Source organism: Mirounga angustirostris, unplaced genomic scaffold (assembly GCF_029215605.1).
Source record: "Mirounga angustirostris isolate CCGP_5_RB_7025 unplaced genomic scaffold, mMirAng1.0.hap1 SCAF_2, whole genome shotgun sequence".
Taxonomy (NCBI): Eukaryota; Metazoa; Chordata; class Mammalia; order Carnivora; family Phocidae; genus Mirounga; species Mirounga angustirostris.
The window spans coordinates 106,625,859-106,651,331 of record NW_026991710.1 but is presented as its reverse complement, the minus strand read 5'-3'; the positions used below and the strand labels follow the sequence as shown (position 1 = coordinate 106,651,331).

Sequence of the window (25,473 nt, the reverse complement as noted above, 5' to 3'; positions counted from 1 at the left end):
TGGGGTTTTGGGGGGCCAGGGGCATTGTCCAATATCAAAAGAATTTTCAAAGGCAAAGTACTTTCCGATTTTAGGGACAAAGCATCAGTGGAACCAATCCAGAAAAAGGGTTTTCAATGTCCAAGCCTTCTTGTTGTACAACCAAAAGACCGGCAGCTGGTATTTATCTTTTTCCTTCAAGGTTTGGGGTTTACGAGCTTTATAGATAAGGGCAGTCCTGATCATAAACCCAAATGCGTTGGCACAAAACGGTAGAGTTAGCCTATTCCTTCCTGCCTTAAATCCTGGTGCTCACTTTTCTTCTTTACTAATGTCCTATGCAACATTTTTTTCCCCCACAATAGGGCACTTTTGTCTGTATTAAAAACCTTGAGGCAGATATCCTTTCTCCTCACTGATTTTCTTAATGGCACCTGGGAACTCATCTGCTGTCTCTTAGCAGAATCTGCTTCTCCTGTTATCTTGACATTTTTAAAGTTAAACCTCCTTGTAAAATTGTCAAGCCATCCTTTGCCAGCATTAAATCCTCTCGCTTTAGATCCTCCACCTTCTTTTTGCCTTAAGTTGTCATGTAATGACTGCTTTTTCTTAAATCATATTAGAGTCTATAGGTAAGCCTTTCTTATAGCAATCCTATACCTACCTAAAAGCTGGATTTTCAATACATGATAAAAAGCTATTTCACAAAAAGTGCAGTGCTTTTGCACCTGCTGGCGTAACTGAAGTGACAACCTCATGCATTTCCTTTTCTTTTTTACAATGGCCCGTAGGCTGGATTTATCTTGAAATGGCAGGCAACTGCAGTTGCAGACCTCAATCTTTTTTTTTTTTTTTTTTAAGACTTTATTTGTCAGAGAGAGAGAACAAGCACAAGCAGGGGGAGCTGCCAGCAGAGGGAGAGGGAGAAGCAGGCTTGCCACTGAGCAGGGAGCCCAATGCGGGACTAGATCCAGGACCCTGGGATCATGACCTGAGCCGAAGGCAGACGCTTAACTGACTGAGCCACCCAGGCACCCTGCAGACTTCAATCTACAGTACATATCAAGCAATTCAACTTTTTCTTATAATGTCATAAGCTTTTCTCTGCTTCTTGGGAGCACTTCCAGCATTACCAGTGGCACTTCATATGGGTCTCCTGGTGTTATTCAGGTTTATGCACTGCACTAAACACAATGAAAAATATACAAGAACTGTGAGAAATCACTTTTTACTGCAATATACAATTTACTGGAAAGACAAACTGCTCATACAGAGATGATCAGTGTCACAGCAAGTTTTAAGCAGATAATCATAACACGAGCTCACTGCAATAGCAATAGGAGGCGGCAATGAAATTATTACAGTAGTACAGTATGCACTATAGTTAATTTTATGCAGTTATGAATTAATACTGCATCTTTACATTTGTTCACATCTCTCTCAACTGTGAATTGCTCTATCCAAGTGTTTGATAAATTTTTATGAGTTTTGATAAATTTTAACTTTTAATAATAGCCTTATATATATTTTATGGTAGTAATGATAAAACAGACTAGTATCTACATGTATTTTATGCATTCATGATGTACCTTTTTCTCAATTTTTTCAGTATTTCTAGGCTATGCAGTTCATCTGCAAGTTTTTTCACACTGTCACAAATCTCCAAAAATTTTTCCAATATATTTATTGAAAAAATCCCCACATATAAGTGGATCAATGCAATTCGAACCCATGTTGTTCAAGGGTCAACTGTATTTTTGTCAAAGGTGCTCAACATCAGGGCCAAACACCTTTCTGCTTGACCTATAATTCTCCAAAATCTCCAACAGTAAAAAACTATGAACACATAAAATCCAAACCACGAACTTGTCAAAAGTTTGAGCAGAGAAGGTCATTCTCTCAGACATTTCTGTACTGGCCACATCTCAGAAGGAAGTGTACTGAAAGCCCTGCCCTTACTAATTGTTCCCAGCACTTTTCTGTTTTTGTTTTAATTAATTAATTAACTAATTAATTATTTTGAGAGAGAAAGAGAGAAAGAGCGAGTGGGGAGAAGGGCAGAGGGAGAGAGAGAGAATCTCAAGCAGGCTCCATGCTCAGCGCAGCGCCCGACCCCAGGAACCTGACATCATGACCTGAGCTGAAATCAAGAGTTGGATGCTTCACTAACTGAGCCACCCAGGTGCCCCTTTTCTGTATTTTTTAATACCAAATTAACATGGTAGCTATTGCACTGGTGCAACAGATCTTTTTAAACTGTGAAACTGTTTGAAGGAGTTTGCTTTTGACAAAAATATCATAATTTTAATGAAATAGACTTTGTTAGCAGTATTTTAGAAATGATTTTAAGGTTAAAAAAAGATCTCAACTTACTTTTCAGCAGGCAGGCCAATTAACAACAACTTGTCAGATTCTTTCCAATAAGCCACATGGATTTGTTTCTCATTTAAAAGAAGGGATGAGCTAAGAAAAAACAGAGTGAAAATAAAGTTAGAATATCTTTAACGGTCATAAAATTATAAACAGTCACTCATAAAAGATTACACATGGTATGATTTAAGAACTGCATGCTGAATAAACAAATTTCTTGGCATATACCTAACTGCCACACAGAAAGGGAAAGTAATTATATAACAACAAAAATATATTCTGAAATATTTTTTTAAAACCTACAAAAAGCTCTGGTCAAACAAAAGTAGAACTATTACAGCAAAAAGTATTGAAATTCTTTCATTAACATTAAATGATTATATGCTATTTTTTTTCAAAAGAAAGCTTCCATTAATAGGCTAATTTAACAAATCTTTTCTTGCTGCCTATTTATGAACATGATTTATTAAGAGAAATTACAAAAAAAGGAAGACACGGTCCCAGCTCACAAGATAATAATTCAATACAGGACATAAGTACATAAGCAAATAACCAAAATATGAGTCAGATTTAAACATGTTCTCAAGGAAATGTTTAGAATAATGTATATATTCATTCTGGTGATGGTTTCAGGGTCTATACATCTCTGTTGAAACTGATCAGATTGTACATTTTACATATATGCAGTTTATTATACTTTAATCAACTTGGAAAACAAATTAAATGTGATCTAAAAAGAGATATAATAATGAATTATGAAAACACAGAAAGTATAATGATTCCATCCTGTAGTGCGGGTAGGTGGTGGGAAGAAAATAAAATAAAAATATATTCAGTGTTTTTTTTCTTTAAACTAGAATACATATATCAGTCTTTATCTGTTGAGTCCTTAGGATTTAATGTATCTTCTATACTGCAATAGATAAGTGTGTGAGATTTTAAACATAAATAGATTCTTTTCAAAAGGAGTATTACTTTTGCCTTAACAAAGTTTAAAAATAGGGGTGCCTGGGTGGCTCAGTCGTTAAGCGTCTCCCTTTGGCTCAGGTCATGATCCCAGGGTCCTGGGATCAAGCCCTGCATCGGGCTCCCTGCTCAGTGGGAAGCCTGCTTCTCCCTCTCCCACTCCCCCCGCTTGTGCTCTCTCTCTCGCTGTGTCTCTCTCTGTCAAATAAATAAATAAAATCTTAAAAAAAAAAAGTTTAAAAATATATATGCTTTTTGACAAATACTAGATTCTTTTTATAGTCATACATTAGTATCACTACAGTTTTAAAACAGTGTATACAAGACACGTATTGCTAAGGAATCCCTGAAATAATCATCATTTTCATATTTATAGTTTCACAAAAAAGTTTTTCTACCTAATATTACTGTTTCCCATGTTTAACCCATATCTTATCATTAATAACAAGATCTAAACATCAAATAAAATAACATCTTTCACTTTAAAGTGAAAAGAAAAAAATCAAATCCACATGGAGAAACTTAAAACAAATTTTCTTTCCAATAAGATTAAAAAGGAGGCCTGCACCTTGAAAACATTATGCTAAGAAGCATCACAAATAACCACATATTATGATTTCATTAACATGAAATGTCCAGTACAGGTTTTTTTTTTGGATGTGATGAAAATATTCTAAAATTGACTCGTGATGGTTGCACATATCTGTGAATATATAATCACCAAACCATACACTTTAAATGGGAGAATTGTATGATAAACTATATATCAATAAAGCTCTTTAAAAAAATAAAAGGAGGGCGCCTGGGTGGCTCAGTTGGTTAGGCGACTGCCTTCAGCTCAGGTCATGATCCTGGAGTCCTGGGACCGAGTCCTGCATCGGGCTCCCTGCTCAGCAGGGAGTCTGCTTCTCCCTCTGACCCTGCCCCTCTCATGCTCTCTCTCTATCTCATTCTCTCTCTCAAATAAAAAATCTTTAAAAAAATAAATAAATAAATAAATAAATAAAAGGAGGCCTACAACATGTTTTTTCTCCACATCACTATTTAAATTATTTCCTTAACGCTTAATATGTATTATTTTTATTATAATCAAATGCATACTATTTGCTAGGCATTATGATAGTTTTTAATCTTTCTAACATCCTCTTCATGTCTTACCATCACTATTTTTTTAAAATTGTTAAGTTTTTATTTAATTTATAAAAGAATACATATTTAATTTATTTAATTAAAAAGAGTGTAATATTAGTGTCAAGTATACAGTATAGTGATTCAACACTTCTATACAACACCCGGTGCTCATCACCTATTTAGCTCATCTCCCTACCCACCTCCCCACTGGTAACCAGCAGTTTGTTCTCTATAGTTAAGAATCTGCATCTTTGTTTGCCTCCCTCTCTTTTTATCTTCCCTTTGCTTGCTTGTTTTGTTTCTTAAATTTCAAGTGAGTGAAATCACCTGGTATTTGTCTTTCTGACTTATTTTGCTTAGCATAATACTCTCTAGCTCCATCCAGGTCATGGCAAAGATAAAAGACTTCACTAAAAAAGAGAAATAGGGGTCAATATCCCTGATGGACATGGATGCAAACATTCTCAATAAACTACTGGCAAACAAAATCCAATAATACATTAAAAAAATCATTCACCACGATTAGGTGGGATTTATTCCTGGGTTGCAAGGGTGGTTCAATATTTGCAAATCAATCAACATGATACATCACATTGATAAAAGAAAGAATAAGAACCATATCATTTCAACAGATGCAGAAAAAGCATTTGACAAAGTATAACATTCACTCATGACAAAAATACTCAACAAAGTAGGTTTATTTTATTTATTTATTTTAAAAGATTTTATTCATTTATTTGAGAGAGAGTAAGAGAGAGAGAGATCACAAACAGGGGGGAAGGATAGAGGAAGAAGCAGACTCCGTGCCGAGCAGGACCCTGGGATCATGACTTGAGCCCATGGCAGACGCTTAACCGACTGAACCACTCAGGCACCCAACAAAGTAGATTTAGAGGGAACATACCTCAACATAATATAGGCCATTTTTGAAAAACCCACAGCTAATATCATCCTCAATGGGGAAAAACTGAAAGCTTTTTCCTTATGGTCAGGAACACGACAGGGATGTCCACCCTCACCACTGTTATTTAACACAGTACTGGAAGTCCTAGCCTCAGCAATCAGACAACAAAAAGAAATAAAATCCATCCAAATTGACAAGGAAGAAGTAAAACTTTCACTATTTGCAGATGACATCATACTCTGTATAGAAAACCCAAAAAACTCCACCAAAAAATGGCTACAACTGATACATGAATTCAGTAAAGTCCCAGGATACAAAATCAACATACAAAAATCTGTTGCATTTCTCTACACCAATAATGAAGCAGCAGAAGGAGAAATTAAGGAATCGATCCCATTTACAATTATACCAAAAACCATAAGATACCTAGGAATAAACCTAACCAAAGAGGTAAAAGACCTGTACTCTGCAAACTACAGAACACTGATGAAAGAAAATGAAGAAGGACACAAAGAAATGGGAAGACATTCCATGGTCATGGATGGAAAGAACAAATATTGTTAAAATGTTTATACTCCCCAAAGCAATCTACACATTTAATGCAATCCCTATCAAAATACCACCAGCATTTTTCACAGAGCTAGAACAATCAATCCTAAAATTTGTATGGAACCACAAAAGACCCCGAATAGCTAAAGATATCTTGAAAAAGAAAAGCAAAGCAGGAGGCATCACAGTTCTGAACTTCAAGCTCTATTACACAGCTGTAATCTAGAAAACAGTATGGTACTGGCACAAAAACAGACACATAGATCAATGGAACAGAATAGAGAGCCCAGAAATGAACCCACACCTATACGGTCAATTAATCTTCAACAAAGAGGAAAGAATATCCAAAAGGAAAAAGTCTCTTCAACAAGTAGTATTGGGAAAACTGGTCAGCTACATGCAAAAGAATGAAACTGGAGCACCTTCTTAAACCTTACACAAAAATAAACTCAAACTGGATTAAAGACCTAAATATGACACATGAAACCATTAAAATCCTAGAGGAGAACACAGGCAGTAACTTCTTTGACATTGGCCATAGCAACTTCCTCCCAGATATGTCTCCTAAGGCAAGGGAAACAAAAGCAAAAATAAACTATTGGGACAACATCAAAATAAAAAGCTGCACAGCAAAGGAAACCATGAGCAAAACTAAAAGGCAACATATGAAATGGGAGAAGATATTTGCAAATGGCATATCTGATAAAGGGTTAGTATCTAAAATCTATAAGGAACTTATAAAATTCAATGCCCCAAAAATGAATAATCCAATTAAAAAATGCACAGAAGATATGAATAGACGTTTTTCCAAAGAAGATATCCAGATGGCCAATAGACACATGAAAAGATGCTCAACATCAATCATCATCAGGGAAATGGAAACCAAAACTACAATGAGGTTATCACCTCACACCTGTCAGAATGGCTAAAATCAACAACACAAGAAACAACAGGTGTTGGTGAGGATGTGGAGAAAGGGGAACCCTCTTGCATTGCTGGTGGGAATACAAACTGGGGCAGCCACTCTGGAAAACAGTATGGAGGTTCCTCAAAAAGTTAAAAATAGAACTACCCTATGATCCAGCAATTGCACTACTAGGTATTTACCCAAAGAATACAAATACACTAATTCAAAGGGATACATATACCTTGATATTTATAAAGCAGCATTATCTACAATAGCTAAATTATGGAAAGAGCCCAAAAGTCCCTTCACTGATGAATGGATAGAAAAGATGTGGTGTGTGTGTATACATATAAATATATGTATATATATATAATGGAATATTACTCGTGTATAAATATAAATATGTGTGTGTGTGTATATGTATATATATATATATAATGGAATATTACTCAGCCATAAAAAAGAATAAAATCTTGCCATTTGCAATGATGTGGATAGAACTAGAGAGCATTATGCTAAGTGAAATAAGTTAGTCAGAGAAAGACAAATACCATATGATTTCACTCAACATATTTTTTTGAATGCAAATTTATACACTAAATGTAGCCTCAGTTACTAATGTCTTGAAAATGAGTCCCACGGTTAAATATAACTTTCATTTAGAAAAACAAAGAAATTCTCCTTCCTATTGTCTTGCAGATCTTATCTTTTAAAATCACAGAAAGTGTCATTTTTACCAGAAGATGGGAAAAGTTAAAGCCTTAGAAAATTTAACTTTACATTTTATGCATTATGGGCTCTTAAAAATTTGAGATAAATGCTTTTTTTGGTAAAGTCTAAAATTACTGAATTAAGGAAGAAAAATGGTTGGTAATCCCATTTATTTATTTTACTTTATTAAATTTTTTTATGTCATTTATTAATTTATTTTTTATTTTATTAAAAAATTACTTTTTAAAATTTATGTTATTAAAAAAAACAAAAATAAAACTCAGAAGTTTTGAGCATTCTCCTCCCATAAGTTAACTGTGGCATTTCAAAGTCAGGGCTTAATAAATCAATGTGGAATGGGATATGTGGCTGTATAACTGACTATATGGTGTATTCTGTTTTTCAAAAAATTATTTCACATAAGTCTTGCTTATCCATCATTGAGTGAACTTGCACAGATGATACTGTATTCTGACTCCTCTTCTTAAAGTGTATGTTTTCTGTATTTTTCTGTCATAGTTGTAGAACATGAAAAATTCGGTGTTCAGTCATTCTTACCAACCACAGAAGTATTGCCTAGCAAGTGAATAATCAAGACAAAAACATGAAAAAGCCCAGACTCAACATAATGCCATGCTTAAGAGATACCATCTTCATGAATAAATTCTAAAATATACGTCATTAGTCCAACTTTGTTATTTAAAGTGTGCCAAAACACCCAGATTTACAGCTGTATTGAGAACCTACAGCTTTATATAGGTGACTGGTAGAAATAATTTGGGCGAGAAACAAAATACCTGCAGATACCATATCTGCTGTATAGATATCTATATTATAGATACAAATACATTTGTATAATAGATATTTGTATTACTATTTTGTAAGAACCAAGGTACAGAACTGAAAGAAACAGAATTAAAGCTAAATAAAAATAAATTCTTACCTAGTAACTTGTGTCCCAGTTACATTTTCCAACATGTCACAGAGTGTGAGAAATATCCCTCTCACACTTTTAAGTTTCTGAGATGCATCAGATACTGGACAATGATAAAGAATTTCCTGCTGTTAAATGAAAAGAAATAGAAATGATCAACCTCCCGTATTTTCCAACCATTTTTTTGGTCATGGAAAGTTCAGAATTTACCATGAAGAAAAGAACAAAAAATGAATCCTTTCAGCTTCAGAGGAAGCTTTATTCAAACAAACACAAGGAGGGAAGTATGTCTGGAATTTTAACACATTACCTAGTATTTAAAACACTACATTTGAAAGTAAGTTACAGACTGTCAAACTGGTCATAATACCAAAATATATACTGAGTAGGACACTGATTAGTTAGAATAATTACAATTAATTTCACTGTTTTAAACTTTAATCTCCTTTACAATAAATTCTAATGATGATATTTTATTATTTTTCATTATATAATTTTTCTTATCTCCTATGGTAGCATATCTACATAGATACCACATGTAACTTGTAAGAGTCTTTAATTACTTTCATTACTGACATTTAAAAGATAACCTTCATCATCTTGGGTGAAATCATCATTAAATCTTTATTTTAACCCAAGACAATACTGCAATTAAATTTACAAAGAATATAAAATTATAGTAGCGCAGATAGAATGCAGTATTTATGATGTTATGATATCTTATCTGTCTTAAATTTAAGAGGGTTTTCCCACCACAAATTAATCTGAATTCAAACTTTAAAAGAAAGCACATTTTATTTTATTTTTTAAAATTTTTTAAAAAGATTTTATTTATTTATTTGACAGAGAGAGACACAGCGAGAGAGGGGACACAAGCAGGGGGAGTGGGGAGAGGGAGAAGCAGGCTTCCCACCAAGCAGGGAGCCCGATGCTGGGCTCGATCCCAGGACCCTGGGACCGTGATCTGAGCCGAAGGCAGACGAAGAAAGCACATTTTAAATCATGGGAAAAAAACTAGACTACAAGATAATTCACAAAATGCTCAATATTTTTTTTGTTTTCAAGAAGAGCATGTTCCCAGGAAACAGTTTTTACAAAATAAAATAAACTTCAAAATTAGGATGTGCATTGTGCTAGGAGTTTTACACAAAGGGATGAACCATTCTGTAGCTCACTTTTTTTGTTGTGACTTAAGGCAACATGCTATTTTTCTCACAAGGCAAACTAAAAGCTGGCAAAATAAAAATTTCTAGATAGAAACCATAGAGAATTTGGAGTAGCTCCCAGTTATGCTATTTAATATTTAACATCTCTAAATATTAATACAGCTACTATTGAAAGCCCAAACTCCTAAAATGTATCTTTTCTTTGGTTCTCTTTCTAAAGAGTGTTCTATATCTTGTTTTGGTCTTTCTTTACAAGAAATAATTATGTGACTTAGTGTCCATGTCTTGGCAACTTTCACATTAGGACAAATATAAATAATGATAAACTAGACACAACTTTTTAATACTTATTGAGCACATTCAGTATATGCAAATTGCTATAGAATATCTTGGCCAAATGCACTCTGCCTAACACTCAAATTTTCTTGTAATATTTCTAGCGTAAAAACAGTCACAAAAATTTTATCTTTAGAAATTAGGCCAAACATCAGTTAAGATCTTCTATTATGCTTACTTAATAAATTTAAACCTTGACTAGTAAATACACATTGCATTTAGCCAAATACCAAACACCACTTTAAACAAATAACCACATAGTCTTCGATTAGGTTTTCGAAATTTCTAAATCTTATAACTTGAAGAAGACAAGTTTTTATTAAATATGTAACTCACATGAAAACAAAATGACCCTATGACATTTTATTGTAAAATAAGTCACACCAGCAAAACAGGTCATTTGAGAAAGTCTCTTCCAATCTCTGCAGCAACCAGCTCAGAAAGCCTCACTATAAGGACCTGGCAAACTCTACAGTTCCTAACCAATTAAATTAGCTGTATTCTTTAGGCACTTGTTAGTAGCATGCATTTGCAGCAGCTTCCACTCTGTTCAGTAAGAATAAAAAGCCTCTCCTAATTACAATGTTGATATAGGGCTGTCAATAGACAGAAACCTGTTCATTTGAGAAACAGCTACACACTTTCCCATGGAAAGAAAGGCAAGGATGACAAAACGCTTTAGCGGTATTCTACTCCAAGATGACATAGAAAGTTTCAGGGTGCTACCATCGTGGAATTTTGTTCTGTGTTTTATATAATAAATGGTTAATTTTCTCATTTGCTTTAAGGTATAAAAGATTAGTAATACATGCAAGAAATCAGAATAATTAACTTTAGGTCTCTTATGTTTTTGGAACACGGAAAATTACAAAAAATACCTAGAAGCAAATCCCTTCTTTTCCATTTCAATTACTGACCAAATTTTGATATATGAAGATGCAACACAAGGAAATGCAGCCCTTGGATAAAATGGCTCTGGCAATCAGAATATAGCCTGCAAGGATTTCAACAGCAAAGAAATGTAAATTAGGTAACAACTTTTTAGATCGCACTTTAGAAGCACTGTGGTAAACTGGACACTTTGAGAGACCCTGATGCTGTTTAAAACAAGTAGAGCTATGGCTAGAACATAACTTGCTGAACTGCTGGATATGTAAGAAGTAGAGAGGTTTCTAAGGACATCTTCTCCATACCCTTTCAACCCCCTTCCCCAGAACTGCAAAGCAAGCCAGGGCCTCAGCTGGCAGTGGTGAGGAGTGGGCAGAAGGACAGAGGCAGGATTGTCTTGAGGGCTGATGCCTACAACAGTGTCAATCAGGACCCTGGGTATTGGGCTAATCGCTAAGTAAGTAAGCTGAACCTCTGACCACTGTGTTAAACCCAGACTCTTGAGAAAGCCTGGAGTACCTCAGGTCAGTGGCAGAAGCAGGAGAAGGAAGTTCTCTCTGGAGGAAGGCATTCCCACTTTCAAACCACAGGACTCCCAGAGATAAAAACAAGCAGTAAGTCTAGTCGGTGATCACCAAGGACACAAGAAGGCAAACCACCACACGTCAGAGTCCTCTTGGGACTTAGAGATGGTAGAATGGGCAGATACAGAATAGAGAACACAGAATATGTATGAAATACTTGGAGAAATAAAGTACAGAATCACAAAGACAAGCAAGCAGCAAGAGACTACCAGGAATATTATGGCAGATTTGAAATACAGATTAAAGATTTTTCAGAAGCTCCTGAAAATAAAAATATGATTGCTTAAACAGAAAACACGAGAGAGGTTAAAAATAGTTTGGGCATAGTAGAAGCAAGAAATTAAGCAAAGAAAATAAAAGATTCCTTACAAAGGAATGGCTGACAATAGACTTACCAGCAATTACCGAAGTCAGAAGACAAAGGAATACTATCTTCAGATTAGAGAAAATAACTTTCTACCTGAATGACATAAGCAATACCATGTGTTGACTTCATCTTCTTCCTCACCACACAGGAAAACTACATTTTCTTACCTCCTTGCATTGGGAGAGACCATATAACTAGTTCCAGTCACTGGAACATGGGCAGGAATGATGTTCCAACTTTTAAGTTAGGACTCTGAACTGCCTCATGGGATATTAGATGCTTTCTCTCTTCTCTCATTGGTGAACTAGATGCAAATGACCCAACAGAGGACTCCGAAGCTTTTGGAAATCATGGAAGCATTAGATGAAGGGCTCCAACCACTGAGCCACATGAGCAGGAACATTTATATTGAAATGAGAAATAAACTTCTATTATGTTAAGCCACTGGGACATCAGGGTTGTTACAGCAATTGGCCTATTCTAACTAATACAGTGTAGAATTATAAAGCACCTTTCAAGAAGAGGTGCAAAAAACACCATCAGATAAATATCAACAAAAAGAATTTACCATCAAGAGACTTTCACTATAAAGAAATGCCTAAAATACACGTCTTAAGAAGAAGAAAACTGATCAAATAAGGACAGTCTGAGATGTAAGAAAGAATAGTGAGTAAAGAAAATGGTAAGAATATATGTAAATTTAAAGGTTCATTTGTATGAATATAATGCATAAAATATACATTTTATAATGTATTACTTACATGTTTTATAATGTATAAAATGTAATAATTAATAGTAGCAGGACTAGCATTATTATGCCCAATTTCTGGGATTAAAAAAATGACAGCACAGGGCGCCTGGGTGGTTCGGTTGGTTAAGCGTCTGACTCCTGATTTCAGCTCAGGTCATGATCTCAGGGTCGTGACATTGAGCCCTGCCTTGGGCTCCACACTGGGTGTGGAGCCTGCTTAAGATTCTCTCTCTCCCTTTCTCTTTGCCCCTCCCCCCCAACTTACGTGCATACACGCACACTCTCTCTCTCTAAAATAAATAAATCTTTTAAAAAACCAATAGCACTAAAATACTGAGGAAAATAGCATGTATGTGAAGAGGGGATAATTGGAATTAAGGTGTACTAAGGGCCTTGAATTATTTTGAAAAAGAGTTAAGGTAGTATTATAGAATCTGTTAAGACAAATATCATGATAAAATTTTAAGAGCAATCACTAAAAAAAAATAGAGTATACAGTAACCAATGATAGGTAAGAAAAATATTATGGAAAAAGTAGTTCAAATAGAAATCTTTAAAGAAGATGGTAGAAACAAATTCAAATAGTTCAGTAATCTGTATAAATGGACTCATTAGGCTTGTCAGAAGACTGCTATGTGTAAGAGACATACCAAAACCATAAAGACACAGGATGACGGAAAAAAGTGCTTATTATTCACTTGAAAGACTATAAAAGGGCCTTAGTCTTTTCCCTTGCACTTTTGAGAAGGCACTCACCTCTTCCTTTGATGTTTCCGAGTCGAGCTGCAGTGTGAGATACATAACGATGTGAGGAGTGTTTAGGATATTTTGCTGGATACCTTCAACCTCTTCTCCCCACAGAAGTTTGACTAAATCATTTGTGTTTGACTGTGCCTTTTTCTGTCTTGGTTGAGTTGTTTCCTTTTTCACAGCATATGCATTTTCAAAAGTCAGTTTTACCTTTAACAAAACAATGTGTTGATTTTTCAACAAGGAAAGTCAGCTGCAGTTTTCACAAAGAAGGGTCTATACATGCACAGACATTTAGATACACAGAGTATATCTAAAAATTGTCCTAGAATATGAACTCTTTGATGTCAAGGACTATGTATTCTATTTACATTTCTATCTCCAGCTCTTAGCCTAGTTTTTGGCACATATTATTACAAATATTTATTGAGTAAGAATTTATAATTCTCTGTACAAAAATTCATTATTTAAACTTAATCACTGTATTCTAAGTTACTGATAACAAAGAAATACCATGGAAAAACAAAAATTCATATAATCTCATAATTTCAAAAAGAGCAACACCATATTATGAATGCTGATAGCTCATCTGGGGAAGGGAAAAGGAAGAGATACAGGATTAAGAGGAACTGCATACAACCAGTTTAGCTTTCCTTTCAAGTGAGGTGATATTCAAGTATTTTTCTCTCAGACATTCTTTTTTTTTTTTTTTTTTGCAAGAGAGAGAATGAGAGACAGAGAGCACGAGAGGGAGGAGGGTCAGAGGGAGCAGCAGACTCCCCGCTGAGCAGGGAGCCTGATGCGGGACTCGATCCCGGGATTCCAGGATCATGACCTGAGCCGAAGGCAGTCGCTTAACTGACTGAGCCACCCAGGCGCCCTCAGACATTCTTCGTGGTCCTTTAAAATAAAGACCAATGAGAAAAAACTATCAGCATGCTAGATCTGGGACCATGAGCATGAGAAGATTATCTATCCGTTTTATCAAGATAGTTTTATTCTCATGGCCTAATGTCAGACGAGATTGGTAAGAATTCAGAATGTGGCCATTTTCCAGTTGTTGAAAGGCAGCTTCCCCTTCTCAATTACTTGTACTTGAAAAAGGAGTTATGTGTCTAGATGCCAGGTGGCCAAAGATAACTTGTTAAAAAAGCACCAGTGTGTATCTTGACTAAAAGAAGGTTTCACTAGATATAGCTAATTTGGTGTAGTAAGAACATCATCATAAGCTATATAACCACAAAGTATTCCTAGTGTTTAAAATCTTATCAGAATACAGATGAGTAAAACAGGATATTCTAACTGAAATAATTCATAAAGTTTCATATTTAAACATTAAAGTGTAATGACTCTTTTAAAATTAGATTAAATTTTAAGTTAAAAAATAAATTCATGTTTGATCAAGAATAAAAAAGTCTGCTCAATATATGTATGTTAAATTATCACACTGTACACTTTAAAAAATCATGTACAACCTAAATATATACAATTTTTATTTGTCAATCATACCTCAATAAAGCTGGGGGGTGGGAAATGTCTAACCAATATTTAAAAGCAGATAAAATTGTACACATTAAGTTGCATTTGGGAGGAAAATCTTTAAAAGTTATTATCAAGATGGGGCACCTGGGTGGCTCAGTCGGTGAAGCATCCGACTCTTGATTTCAGCTTAGGTCATGATCTCAGGGTCTTGGGAGCGAGCCCCATGTTGGGCTCCATGCTCAGTGGGGAGTCTGCTTGTCCTCCCTCTGCCCCTCCCCCTGCTCACTCTCTCTCTCTCAAATAAGTAAATAAATCTTTAAAAAAAAGTTATCAAGATAGTAATAAATAATCCCTAATTTTTAATAATTTATTATAAGAGGTACCTTTTTTTTTTTTTTTAAGATTTTATTTATCTGACACAGAGAGAGAGCACATAAGCAGGGGAAGCGGCAGGCAGAGGGACAGGGAGAAACAGGCTCCCTGGGTGAGCAGGGAGCCTGATGCAGGACTCGATCCCAGAACCCTGGGATCACGACCTCAGCCGAAGGCAGACGCTTAACCAACTTAACCACTAACGTGCCAAAGAGGTACCATTTTTAAGGCCAACTTTAAATGTGATAAATACTAACACATATAGTCACTCTTTTTAAAAATGAGCTTTATATATTTATATTTTTTCATCAAAAATATTAAGCATATTATTTTTACAAAATTCATTCGTAATCCCACCAGCCCATCCAACTGTTATTAGTATTATACTATAAAATAAATTTGTCCTGATGAATAACCTTCCAAAAGATAAATATCTAAATATCCTTTTTTGTTGACAAGGCGTGACTATTTATGGTTGTAATCAATTTTGCCTATCTGTAGCTGTCTGTGCCATCTAAAGGGCACTACACTTTCTCTACCTAAAGTGAATTAGGTTAAATAAACATCTTTTCTAAAATAAGTCTCATATTTATTTTATTAACACGTAGAAAAGAAAAGAGACATGAGGTCTAAATTCATTAATATGTATATATTCAGGTCAAGATCAGCAGTAATCTGTATAGAAAGTAGAAGGGGAGAAATTCTTCATAAAATTTTCCTGAGGACTGATGATCATGTTTCTTTACAAAACATGTAATATTCCAAATGGAAAAGTCAACCTTTACTAAATTTTTTATGTTGGCTATAAACCTATTGAAAAATGGGCCCTTAATATTACAACACCATATTAAAAAAAGGCTGAGTAGAAAATTAGTATATTTAGGGGGGAAAGAATAGGCGAACTAAACAAAAATATAAAAAACTAGAGATCCTAAATGGGAACAATCAAGCATTATCTGATGAAACTTAATATAAGATTAAGGTGAGAGAGAGCTGAAGAGACACTGTTTTAGAAATGATCTTAGAAGGATGTGAAAAAGAGTATTTTGGTGTGAGGTTTTGACCCAAACAAGCAACAGGTAAGCATTAGATGGCCTGAAAGACTATGTTCTGAGAGTTGCATCTGTTCTAGTGGGCAATGTTCGAAATACGTATACATAAATAGAAATACAAACATAAGCAAAAACATATAAAATCCTTGAACAAGGATCTCATGAAGCGAATGGCTTGGTGGTTGAGGGCCCTTTTATCTAAGAATGGTGATGTTCCTTGAAAATGTGAGAAATCTAAGAATTTGGGGAAATCCTGAACCCACAGCTTATGCCAGCGTAGATGGGAGCTTTGAGACTGTTCCCAGCATTGGGCTTTGGCGAGGAGCTATGTATACGGGTGGAGGGGAGGGGAGAAATCGGACTGCAGGGAGCATGAGATGAGTGGCATCCCAGGGAAGCAGAATTCAGAGACAGGCTGGGGGTCTGCTGGAGTGTCTGTGAGAGCTGTGCGTACCAGCGGTGAACGAGGAGAAAGGTGGTCTTCAGAGAAAGAAAAGTGCCTCAGCACATGGAGGGCATCTTTTCCAGCTAAGATTCTTGTGGATAGAGAGGTCAAAAGACTGGCTGTGACTCACCAAAAATGACAAAAGGAAATGAGGTGGTAAACTCAGAAACTTGCTAATTTTACTTTAGGCAGCAACAACGACCTAAAATTTAAGACTAGTTTGTTATGCTTAGTGAAAAATGACATACTTGCAAACTAACTGATGTTATACTTGGCAAACAACTGCACTTCGTTTCTGTGCTGTAAGGACATTTTCCCCTCACCATGTCAAAAACTCAAATACACACACCACAGAACCATCCATTAAAATTCTTTTAAGGACTATTTTAGCCACCATTCTTCTGATTTAAGTAAAGTTAGCTCCATTATGCAAAGATAATTATCCTTTAGCAAGACATTTTGAAAAGCTTACATGTTAAATAGCTATAAATTTCAGGATATCTGGTTGCCTTGATAAAATGATAATGGATGAGACAAATAACTAAATTAAGAGTTACGTGCTATTTTTAAAAAGGGGTTGATATACATAAATATTAAGGATATATTTTATAGAAAACTTTTATTAAGAAACATCTAGAGGGAGCACTTGGGTGGTTTAGTTGGTTGAGTATCTGACTCTTAATTTTGGCTCAGGTCATGATCTCAGGATCATGGGATGGACCCCACATCGGGCTCCATGCTTAGTGTGGAGTCTGCTTGGGGTCCCTCCCTCTCTCCCTCTCCCTCTGCCCCCCCCCCCGGCTTGTGCTAAGTAAATAAATAAAATCTGAAAACAAAAACAAAAACAAAACCATCCAATATAAAATAGTTTACATGAAACTTCTTATAAAAGGGTTTTCTCTTCCTCCGTGGGCATTAACCTGTGACATGTTTCATCATTCCTCATTGCCTATCTCTCTCAAAATGTTTGTGTGTGTGTGTGTGTGTATGTGCAATTTGCCCATCCTTTCATCCTTTCCTTCCAGTTCAGGAGATGGTGTGCCTTTCCTCGGATCCAAAGACATGTTCTTCATAACACATCACTTCCAAAATCTTGTTTAATTATCCTCTCTCTGCTTCTATCTTTAACCCTTCCATTTAACAAGCAATGTCTCTTCAGCCTCTGTCAAACAAACAAGCAAATTCTTTCTTTCCGTTAGCTACCATGCCATCCTCTTCACAGATGGAATCCAGGGAGATTGTGAGAATCTGAAGCAGCTCCAAAGACTGACCAGTCTCTCACCTCTGCCTCACGGCCCTCACGGGGTCTCTGTCACAACATCTGCATTGCTATCTGCCTGTCTGGTCCTTTCTCCTTTATCAGGCAGATGCTTTGAATATTCCTCAGTCAAAATTCTTAAAAAAATGAGTCTATCTGACTCAGCAAATTCTCTCTCCTTGATCCTCTTCTCTTCAGGCAATCTCACTCACGATGAAACCTGGAAGGCATCTTGGACTTCTCTTTATCCTGCAGGAAGTACTGTCCTCATTGCTTTACGTTATCTTAAATCTAATCTATTCCTTCCTCCATATCCACAGGTCTTTTTATCAGCTCTCAACTGGACTGCTGTGAAGCCAGTCACCTGATTTCCCAACCTCTAGTCCCATTCAGAGTGAAATATTCCTAAAATGCAAACCTGATCAAGTCAGTCCTCCATTTTAAAATATCCACACAGATGGTACTTTTCTGGGTTCTGAGAATAGAGTAGATTTACAATTTTTTTTTTAATTTTGCCAGTCTATTTCCTAATTTTTCCATGGCATATACATCACTTTTGTGTAACAAGGAAATAATAAAAGTTAAAACATTCCACTCAACCATCATCTCCTTTAAAAAGACGTTTCCCCCCTCTCTTGGATCTAAGAAATACTTGAAAGGTAATAGTCCAACACTAATGTTCTACAGGCTGATCTCCTATAAAAGGAGTTGGCTTCCTCCAAAGCCCCAGGAAAATGAACTATGGCCCAGTCCTTAACGCAATCAACCCTGGTCAACTGCAAATTTTGGAGCTCCCTGATCAAGCCAGGAATGGGTGGTATATGCTATAATATATACAGTTATGTGCTTGTTGAATAAATGAATGCATAGAGCTACAGCGGTAAAGGTCACAAAGTCAGTAATTAGAAGGGTACTTACACCTTTGTTCTTGTCATTTTAAATACCTAAAACCTCTTTTTCTCAAACCCACAACTTCTTACTTATTTTTAAAAATTTCAAACCTGTAGAAAAGTTGCAATAACATAATAATTACCCATACATTATTCCTCACCTAGTTTCACCAATTAACATTTTGTCACATTTGCTTTCTCCTTCTCTTTTCTTACTCCCCTCTCCTGCCATCCTCCCCCCCACTTTATGTATTCAAAAAAAAAATTTGGCTGAATCACTTCACAATTATCTGCTGACATTTTAATGCTTTATTGCTAAATACCTGAGCATGTATCTCCTAAGGATAGGGGCCTTCTCCTACACAACCAAATATAATTATCACACTTAGGAATTTGAATATTAAATATAATACTGTTCTCGGGGTGCCTGGGTGGCTCAGTCATTAAGCGTCTGCCTTCGGCTCAAGTCATGATCCCAGAGTCCTGGGCTCGAGCCCCGCTTTGGGGGGGTCCCTGCTCAGCGGGAAGCCTGCTTCTCCCTCTCCCTCTGCCCCTGCTTGTGTTCCCTCTCTCACTGTGTCTCTCTCTGTCAAAAAAATAAATAAAATCTTTAAATACAAAAATAAAAAAATAGAGGGGAGGGGGGTGGGGGGGATGGGTTAGCCCGGTGATGGGTATTAAAGAGGGCACGTACTGAATGGAGCACTGGGTGTTATACGCAAACAATGAATCATGGAACACTACATCAAAAACTAATGATGTAATGTATGGTGATTAACATAACATAATAAAATAAAAAAAAGAGAGAGAGAAAAAAAAAATAAATAAAATACTGTTCTCAAAGTCTTTTCCCAATTTCCCCAATTGTCCCAATACAGCTGTTCCCCACTGCAATCCAGGATCAATTAAGGATTAGCCACTGCATTTAATTATATGTCACTTCATTGTTCCTTAGTCTAGAACAATTCTCCAGGCTTTTTTTTCTTTCATAACAGATAGCATTTTTGGAGAATCTAAGACAACTGTTTTTGCAGAATGTTAAAACTTGGCTTTAAAAGCAATGATTTGGGCTTTTTGTACCTCATCTAGCATATAGGTTTCACCTCTGGATTTCACTCTGGTATTCTGAATCTATTTTTTAACAGAACTTATTTAAAAATCAAGCAGAGAACTGTAGAGTTGGAACTGGGCTCAGATATATTTGCTCAGATCTCTTTGATTATAGATGAGAAAACTGAAACCCAGAACAGTTTGGCAACTTGCTCAGAGCAAGGTTTAAAATGGAGCTCTGACCTCATTCTACCACATTACCACATTGTAGATAGCTCCCAGGCCATCTTCTGTCAGATGACAAGAAGCGTTCAGACCATTTTTATACATCGAGTAGAAGTTTAAAATATTGCCGTTAGATAGTTCCAAATTTAAATGTTAAAAAGTCTCCTATGGTATTCTTTATAAATCAGCACTCCTCTTCTCTTACTGCTTGAATAACTGTTTCAGCTGCCATAGATACAAATCAGGTAAAACAACTTTTTCTGGAACAAGTCCACCTCAGTTAGTTCTGGCCAGGCGGGAATGAAGCCCCACCCAGGCTATGTGAGAGATGGAAGGATCATGCTCTTGAGTCAGTTTCAGTTCCTTGAGTTATTAATTCTGCAACCTTGGAGAAATCAGTAAATCTCTCTTAGATTCTTTTTCTTCACATACAAAATAGAAACACAATTATTGGTATCTTACAAACTGTTATGAGGAATAAATGAAATTACTAAAGGAAATGATATTAGCAAAGCACCAACATACTGCCTGATATGTACAAACACTAGTTCCCTTCCCAATTCTACTCCTGTCCTCCCTGAGCCTCCTATGAACCCCTTAGTTTACATGGCTGGTAGTTAGAAGCTTATACTTTACCCCCCTTTCAACACTAATGATGTAAGAAAAATGTGGTTTACTAATTAACATTACTCCTAGCTAAAGGAATTTTAACTATGTTCTAAATCATTATTAAAGATTCATCATGCTAAATGCTGGTGCTTGCTTTTGAGTACAACACAGCTATAATACCAATTCTGCTAGTAAAACAAACAAATGCATACATGTTTATACTCAAGGGGTTAAACTAGAATAAAATATTCCAAAATATTAATCATGAATATCCTCGGGTGATGGGATTTTCAAAGATTTTGTCCCTTACTTCTTCATATTTTCCAATTTTTACAATGAACATGTATTACCTTTATAATAAGAATAAAGTTTATTTTCTTAAATAGAAAAGATTTTAAAAGATTTTAAAAAGATTTTAGTAATATACATCTTATGACGGGGTTATATTCTCAAATTATATGCTGTCAAAATCACTCTGAGCTTACATTAAGAAGGCGAATGTGCTGGAGTATAACATACTCTCTCAATACGATAAATTCAAATAACTCAAAACAGTTTTTCTTCCATTTTCAAAACAAACTGCTGTTTCTTCATTTAGGCACAAGATGTACAAATTGGCACGTAAAAGCCATGTGCGTGCGTGTGTGTGTGCATGTGTGTGTATGTGTGTATTTAAATGCAGAACCACACTTAATGCAGCAAGATACTCACGCCATAAAAGGCAAACTGGGCCAACAGCAGATATACGACTCCTACTTCCTACTTAACGAGGACACATAAACAGTGGGTGGAGTTGGACCAAAATATTTAAATCATTCATTCATTCATTTTTTTTTTTTTTTTACTTCTAAGTACACATAGCTGAATTTGCAAATGTTAATTAAACATAAGTATAATGTGACCCCACTGTAAACGTAATTTTTTTTGGAAGCTAGAAGAGCCGGGGTTGAACTCTGGCAACACCCGCAGACACCTGCTACTGCCAGAGGCAGGAAAGGAGGAGCCCAGACCCGGGGCTGCCGTGCGGCCAGTTTACTTGGGTGAAGCTGTTTCAGTTGTTAAAATACTGTAATTCTTCATTACTGATTGGTAAGTAGCTGCTGTCTGAGCCCCCTGAGGTGCCCTAGTACCCTGGCTCACCCTAGGCCCTCTCCACATCTGACAACCAAAGGGGACAACAGTATACCCTATTTCAGCATTATGGCTGGTGTTGGCCTGATTGTTAGTATTTCAAACACCAATCTGTCTCCATCGACATCTCTGTATCCATTCATAGGCACTGCTGGTCACTGGCTGCCATAGTTATTCTAGCACTTTCATTTTGCATTTCCAAAGATAGCTACTTTTACAGAGCATCCATGTGTGTCTTTGCTGTGTGTGTATGTGTTTTAAGATAAAGAAGTGAACAGAAGGGAAATGTTCTTTCTTAGACAATAAAGAATTTCATCATGGGTCCTACTATTTCAGAATCTCAAATCAGATGCAGGAAGATTCTGTTTTATCAGGGATTCTGTTCTTCATCCTGATCAATCCAGAAAGTAGTTCCTCCTCGTTTTATAGAATATCTAACCTATCTAAAGCATATCATCTTTCTTACCCCTCAAAAGAGAGAAAGCTAATTCCTGATACTAACAAGAGCAGAGCATTCATAAACAGAAAGTACAGCACTTTCAAAATACATCTAATGACCTAAAAATGTCATCTATGATACAAAATGTCAATGCTTAGACTATCAAAATAACTATTATGAAAGAGATTTATTTTTACCTACAAGGAATGAAAAATAATTCACTAAGTAGCTAAATAAAAGCTCAGGAATAAGGCTAAAACTAGATAACAGAAAAAAAAAATCAAGAAAATAGTATAGTTTTTTTTTCATTTCTTTTTTTAATTTAATTTAATTTAGTTTTTAAAATAAATAAAACCACATTAAAAAAACTTTATAGGAATAGTGATTTTAATAAATCAGAGAAAAGAAAATTCCATGACTGTTTAAAATGACTTCTTTAGGAAATGGATCATCATCAACATATATAGTAGTCATAAAGGCAGGCTGGTCATTATATTTTTTTTTATTATTGTCATTATTCCTGCTTTACATAGGAGTTTTATTTGCAGATATTTCTCTCTTTTTAGAATAATCTCCAAAAGCTAAAAATGTTAACAAGAGCTATAATTTTTTAAATAGTCAAGTATATAAGTGTAACTCACCTTATACATGATAACTTTCAGAATCTTAAAAATGAAAACAGTACAGGATGTCTTTATTTTCTGTAATTCATCATAAAATACAAAAAAGACTGTTCATACCTGCATAGGTCCAGGAATGCAAGATAGAACTCTCTCTATGTTCTCAGAGGTCACATCAACATCATTCACAGCAAGAAGAACATCACCTGAAAACAGAATAACAAAGGTCATTGTATGAATATCCAAAAACCAAAAAGATCTAGAATTGGAACATTAAAAGCATCTATTCCAACCTCTTCAAAATACTATGGAACTCATTATTATTATACAGCTTATAGCAGCAGAGCTAAGTTCCCTCTCCATTCTTTTCTTATATTATAATACAGGCCAATGTTGCGCCATAACTACAATCTATGGATATTTATTTATTTTTTTTTTAGAAGATTTTATTTATCTATTTGACAGAAAGAGACACAGCGAGAGAGGGAACACAAGCAGGGGGAGTGGGAGAGGGAGAAGCAGACTTCCCGCGGAGCAGGGAGCCTGATGCGGGGCTCGATCCCAGGACCCTGGGATCATGACCTGAGCCGAAGGCAGACGCTTAACGACTGAGCCACCCAGGTGCCCCTACAACTTATGGATATTTAAAGAGATGAATATTCTCATTTTGGATACAACTGGGAGAATTATGTAAATTCAAAGGACAAATACAAAATTTGTAGCATAAACCAAGTACTGCACTTAGCAAAATTGAATCTAATCACTTAAAGACACAGTAAAAAAAATTGGCTGAAATTTTAATTAAATCCATGTGGTACATCATAATTCAATATGCTGTGGCATTCACTGCTATTATTGATCTGTGTCTACACACAGCTCTTTGTTTCAAAGGCCCCAACCGTAACAAAATCCACAGCATGTTCTGCATGCCTGTGTGGCTCAGTTGTTGGGTGTCTCTGCCTTCAACTCAGGTCATGATCCCGGGGTCCTGGATGGAGTCCTACACTGGGCTCCCTGCTCAGTGGGGAGTCTGCTTCTCCCTCTGTCCCTCACCCCCACTCGTGCTCCTTCTCTCTCTCAAAAATAAATAAATAAAATTTTAAAAAACCCAACAAAAACAACAAAATCCACAGCATGTTTTAGTAAAAGCTCCTTTTCGATGGGTTTTCTTTAAATGTGTATGTTTATCAAATTTGGGGGCTTTCATAAAATAAAGATCAGTGTTAAAATGGAAATTTACTTTTGTAACATAATTAGAGATAATATCAAAATAACTGAGTTTTATTAATAGAAATATATACACACCAAGGTTATTTTTTATCACTCCTAAACATACCATTAAGAAATGGACCAAATAATTAATATTCATCTAACATATTTTTACTGAGCACCTACTGTGTGCCATGCACTGTTCTAGGCACCATAGATAGAGAATTGAACAGAACAGACAAAAATCTCTACCGTCATGGAGCTTCATACTCTGGGGAAAAAAATTATAAACACGTATATGGATAATAGTGTTGGTAGACGATTCTCCATCAGTCTCTCAAGTTTTTGTACATCTTTCAAGGCAAGGCACTGAAGTCCTTGTTCTGGATTATTTTTTCAAGGATGGTTGTGTAGTGAACAGCCTTGGACAGTGGTGCTGTAGGGAGTAACCATCTGAAAACACGTCTAACAAAGTTCTAAAAGTAGGAGACATACATGTATTGTCATAACATATGAAAATTAATTTTAGAGTGAGTGTAGTATACATAATATTTTAAAATGTTTAGTAGAAAATTTTCTCCTTCTGTAAGAGAAGTGTTATATCCACTTCTCATTCTCCCAGATATTTGTTTTCCTCAAGTTTTTGTCAGCAACTCTGTGACTCAGAAACGGCGGGCTTCCTGGACATCCTATCACTTCAGTGGGCAAAGTTCTTTCTCAGCAAGCACACAGAGTCATTAGGATGCCCTGTCAAAGGCTGAAAGGAAATGAACTGCATGAAATTGTTTGAACCGCTAGGTAAGAAATGCGAATTACTAATGGAAAATTTTATCAAGATACATTCAAAAGTCAAAGGAAATAGAAAGAGGTGAAATCAGTTTATCACAGTGCTTAAATCAATTCCTCAATGTAAAATTAGTCATTTGAGAAAATCGATCATTGCATTCCTGAGCATCTACTTAATATCAAATGTGTACTGAAGGGCACCAAGGGCTATGAAAATACATATGTCAAAGTTTGTTTACTACTCTATTTATACTATATGCAAAATGAATATACAGTTTAAGAAATTATTTTTAAAATAAAACTATTACACATAAATATAGAAAAAAGAAAAGATATATATACGTATATCTATAAAATGTTGCCTTTGGGTGTATGGGCTTTTTCTTTTTTTGCTTTATTTTCTAAACTGTCTACATTAAACAAATATTACTATTATAAAAACAAATTAAAACTCATTATTTTACTAAAAAAACCCCACTGTGGTAGGCAGATAATGGTCCCCTAAAGTTGTTCACATCCTAATCACTGAAATCTGTCAATGTTACCTTACATGGCAAAAGGGACTTGGCATGTTAAGGATGTTGAGATCGGGAGATTAAGTGGCCCAATGTA

At 35.6% G+C, this 25,473-nt stretch overlaps 1 protein-coding gene across 6 annotated transcripts in view; it reads right to left on the bottom strand.

Moving 5' to 3' along the window:
- Window positions 1-25,473, bottom strand: part of INTU (inturned planar cell polarity protein) — an 84,433-nt gene that overhangs the window by 35,864 nt on the left and 23,096 nt on the right. For all 6 annotated transcript variants that reach the window (XM_064585035.1, XM_045880478.2, XM_054508767.2 and 3 more), the window contains exons 3-6: window positions 22,987-23,072; window positions 13,300-13,503; window positions 8,461-8,579; window positions 2,353-2,442 (exon numbers count right to left, since the gene is read on the bottom strand). In XM_064585035.1, coding sequence (XP_064441105.1) covers window positions 2,353-2,442; window positions 8,461-8,579; window positions 13,300-13,503; window positions 22,987-23,072 — 499 coding nt within the window. The remainder of the gene's footprint in view (window positions 1-2,352; window positions 2,443-8,460; window positions 8,580-13,299; window positions 13,504-22,986; window positions 23,073-25,473) is intronic.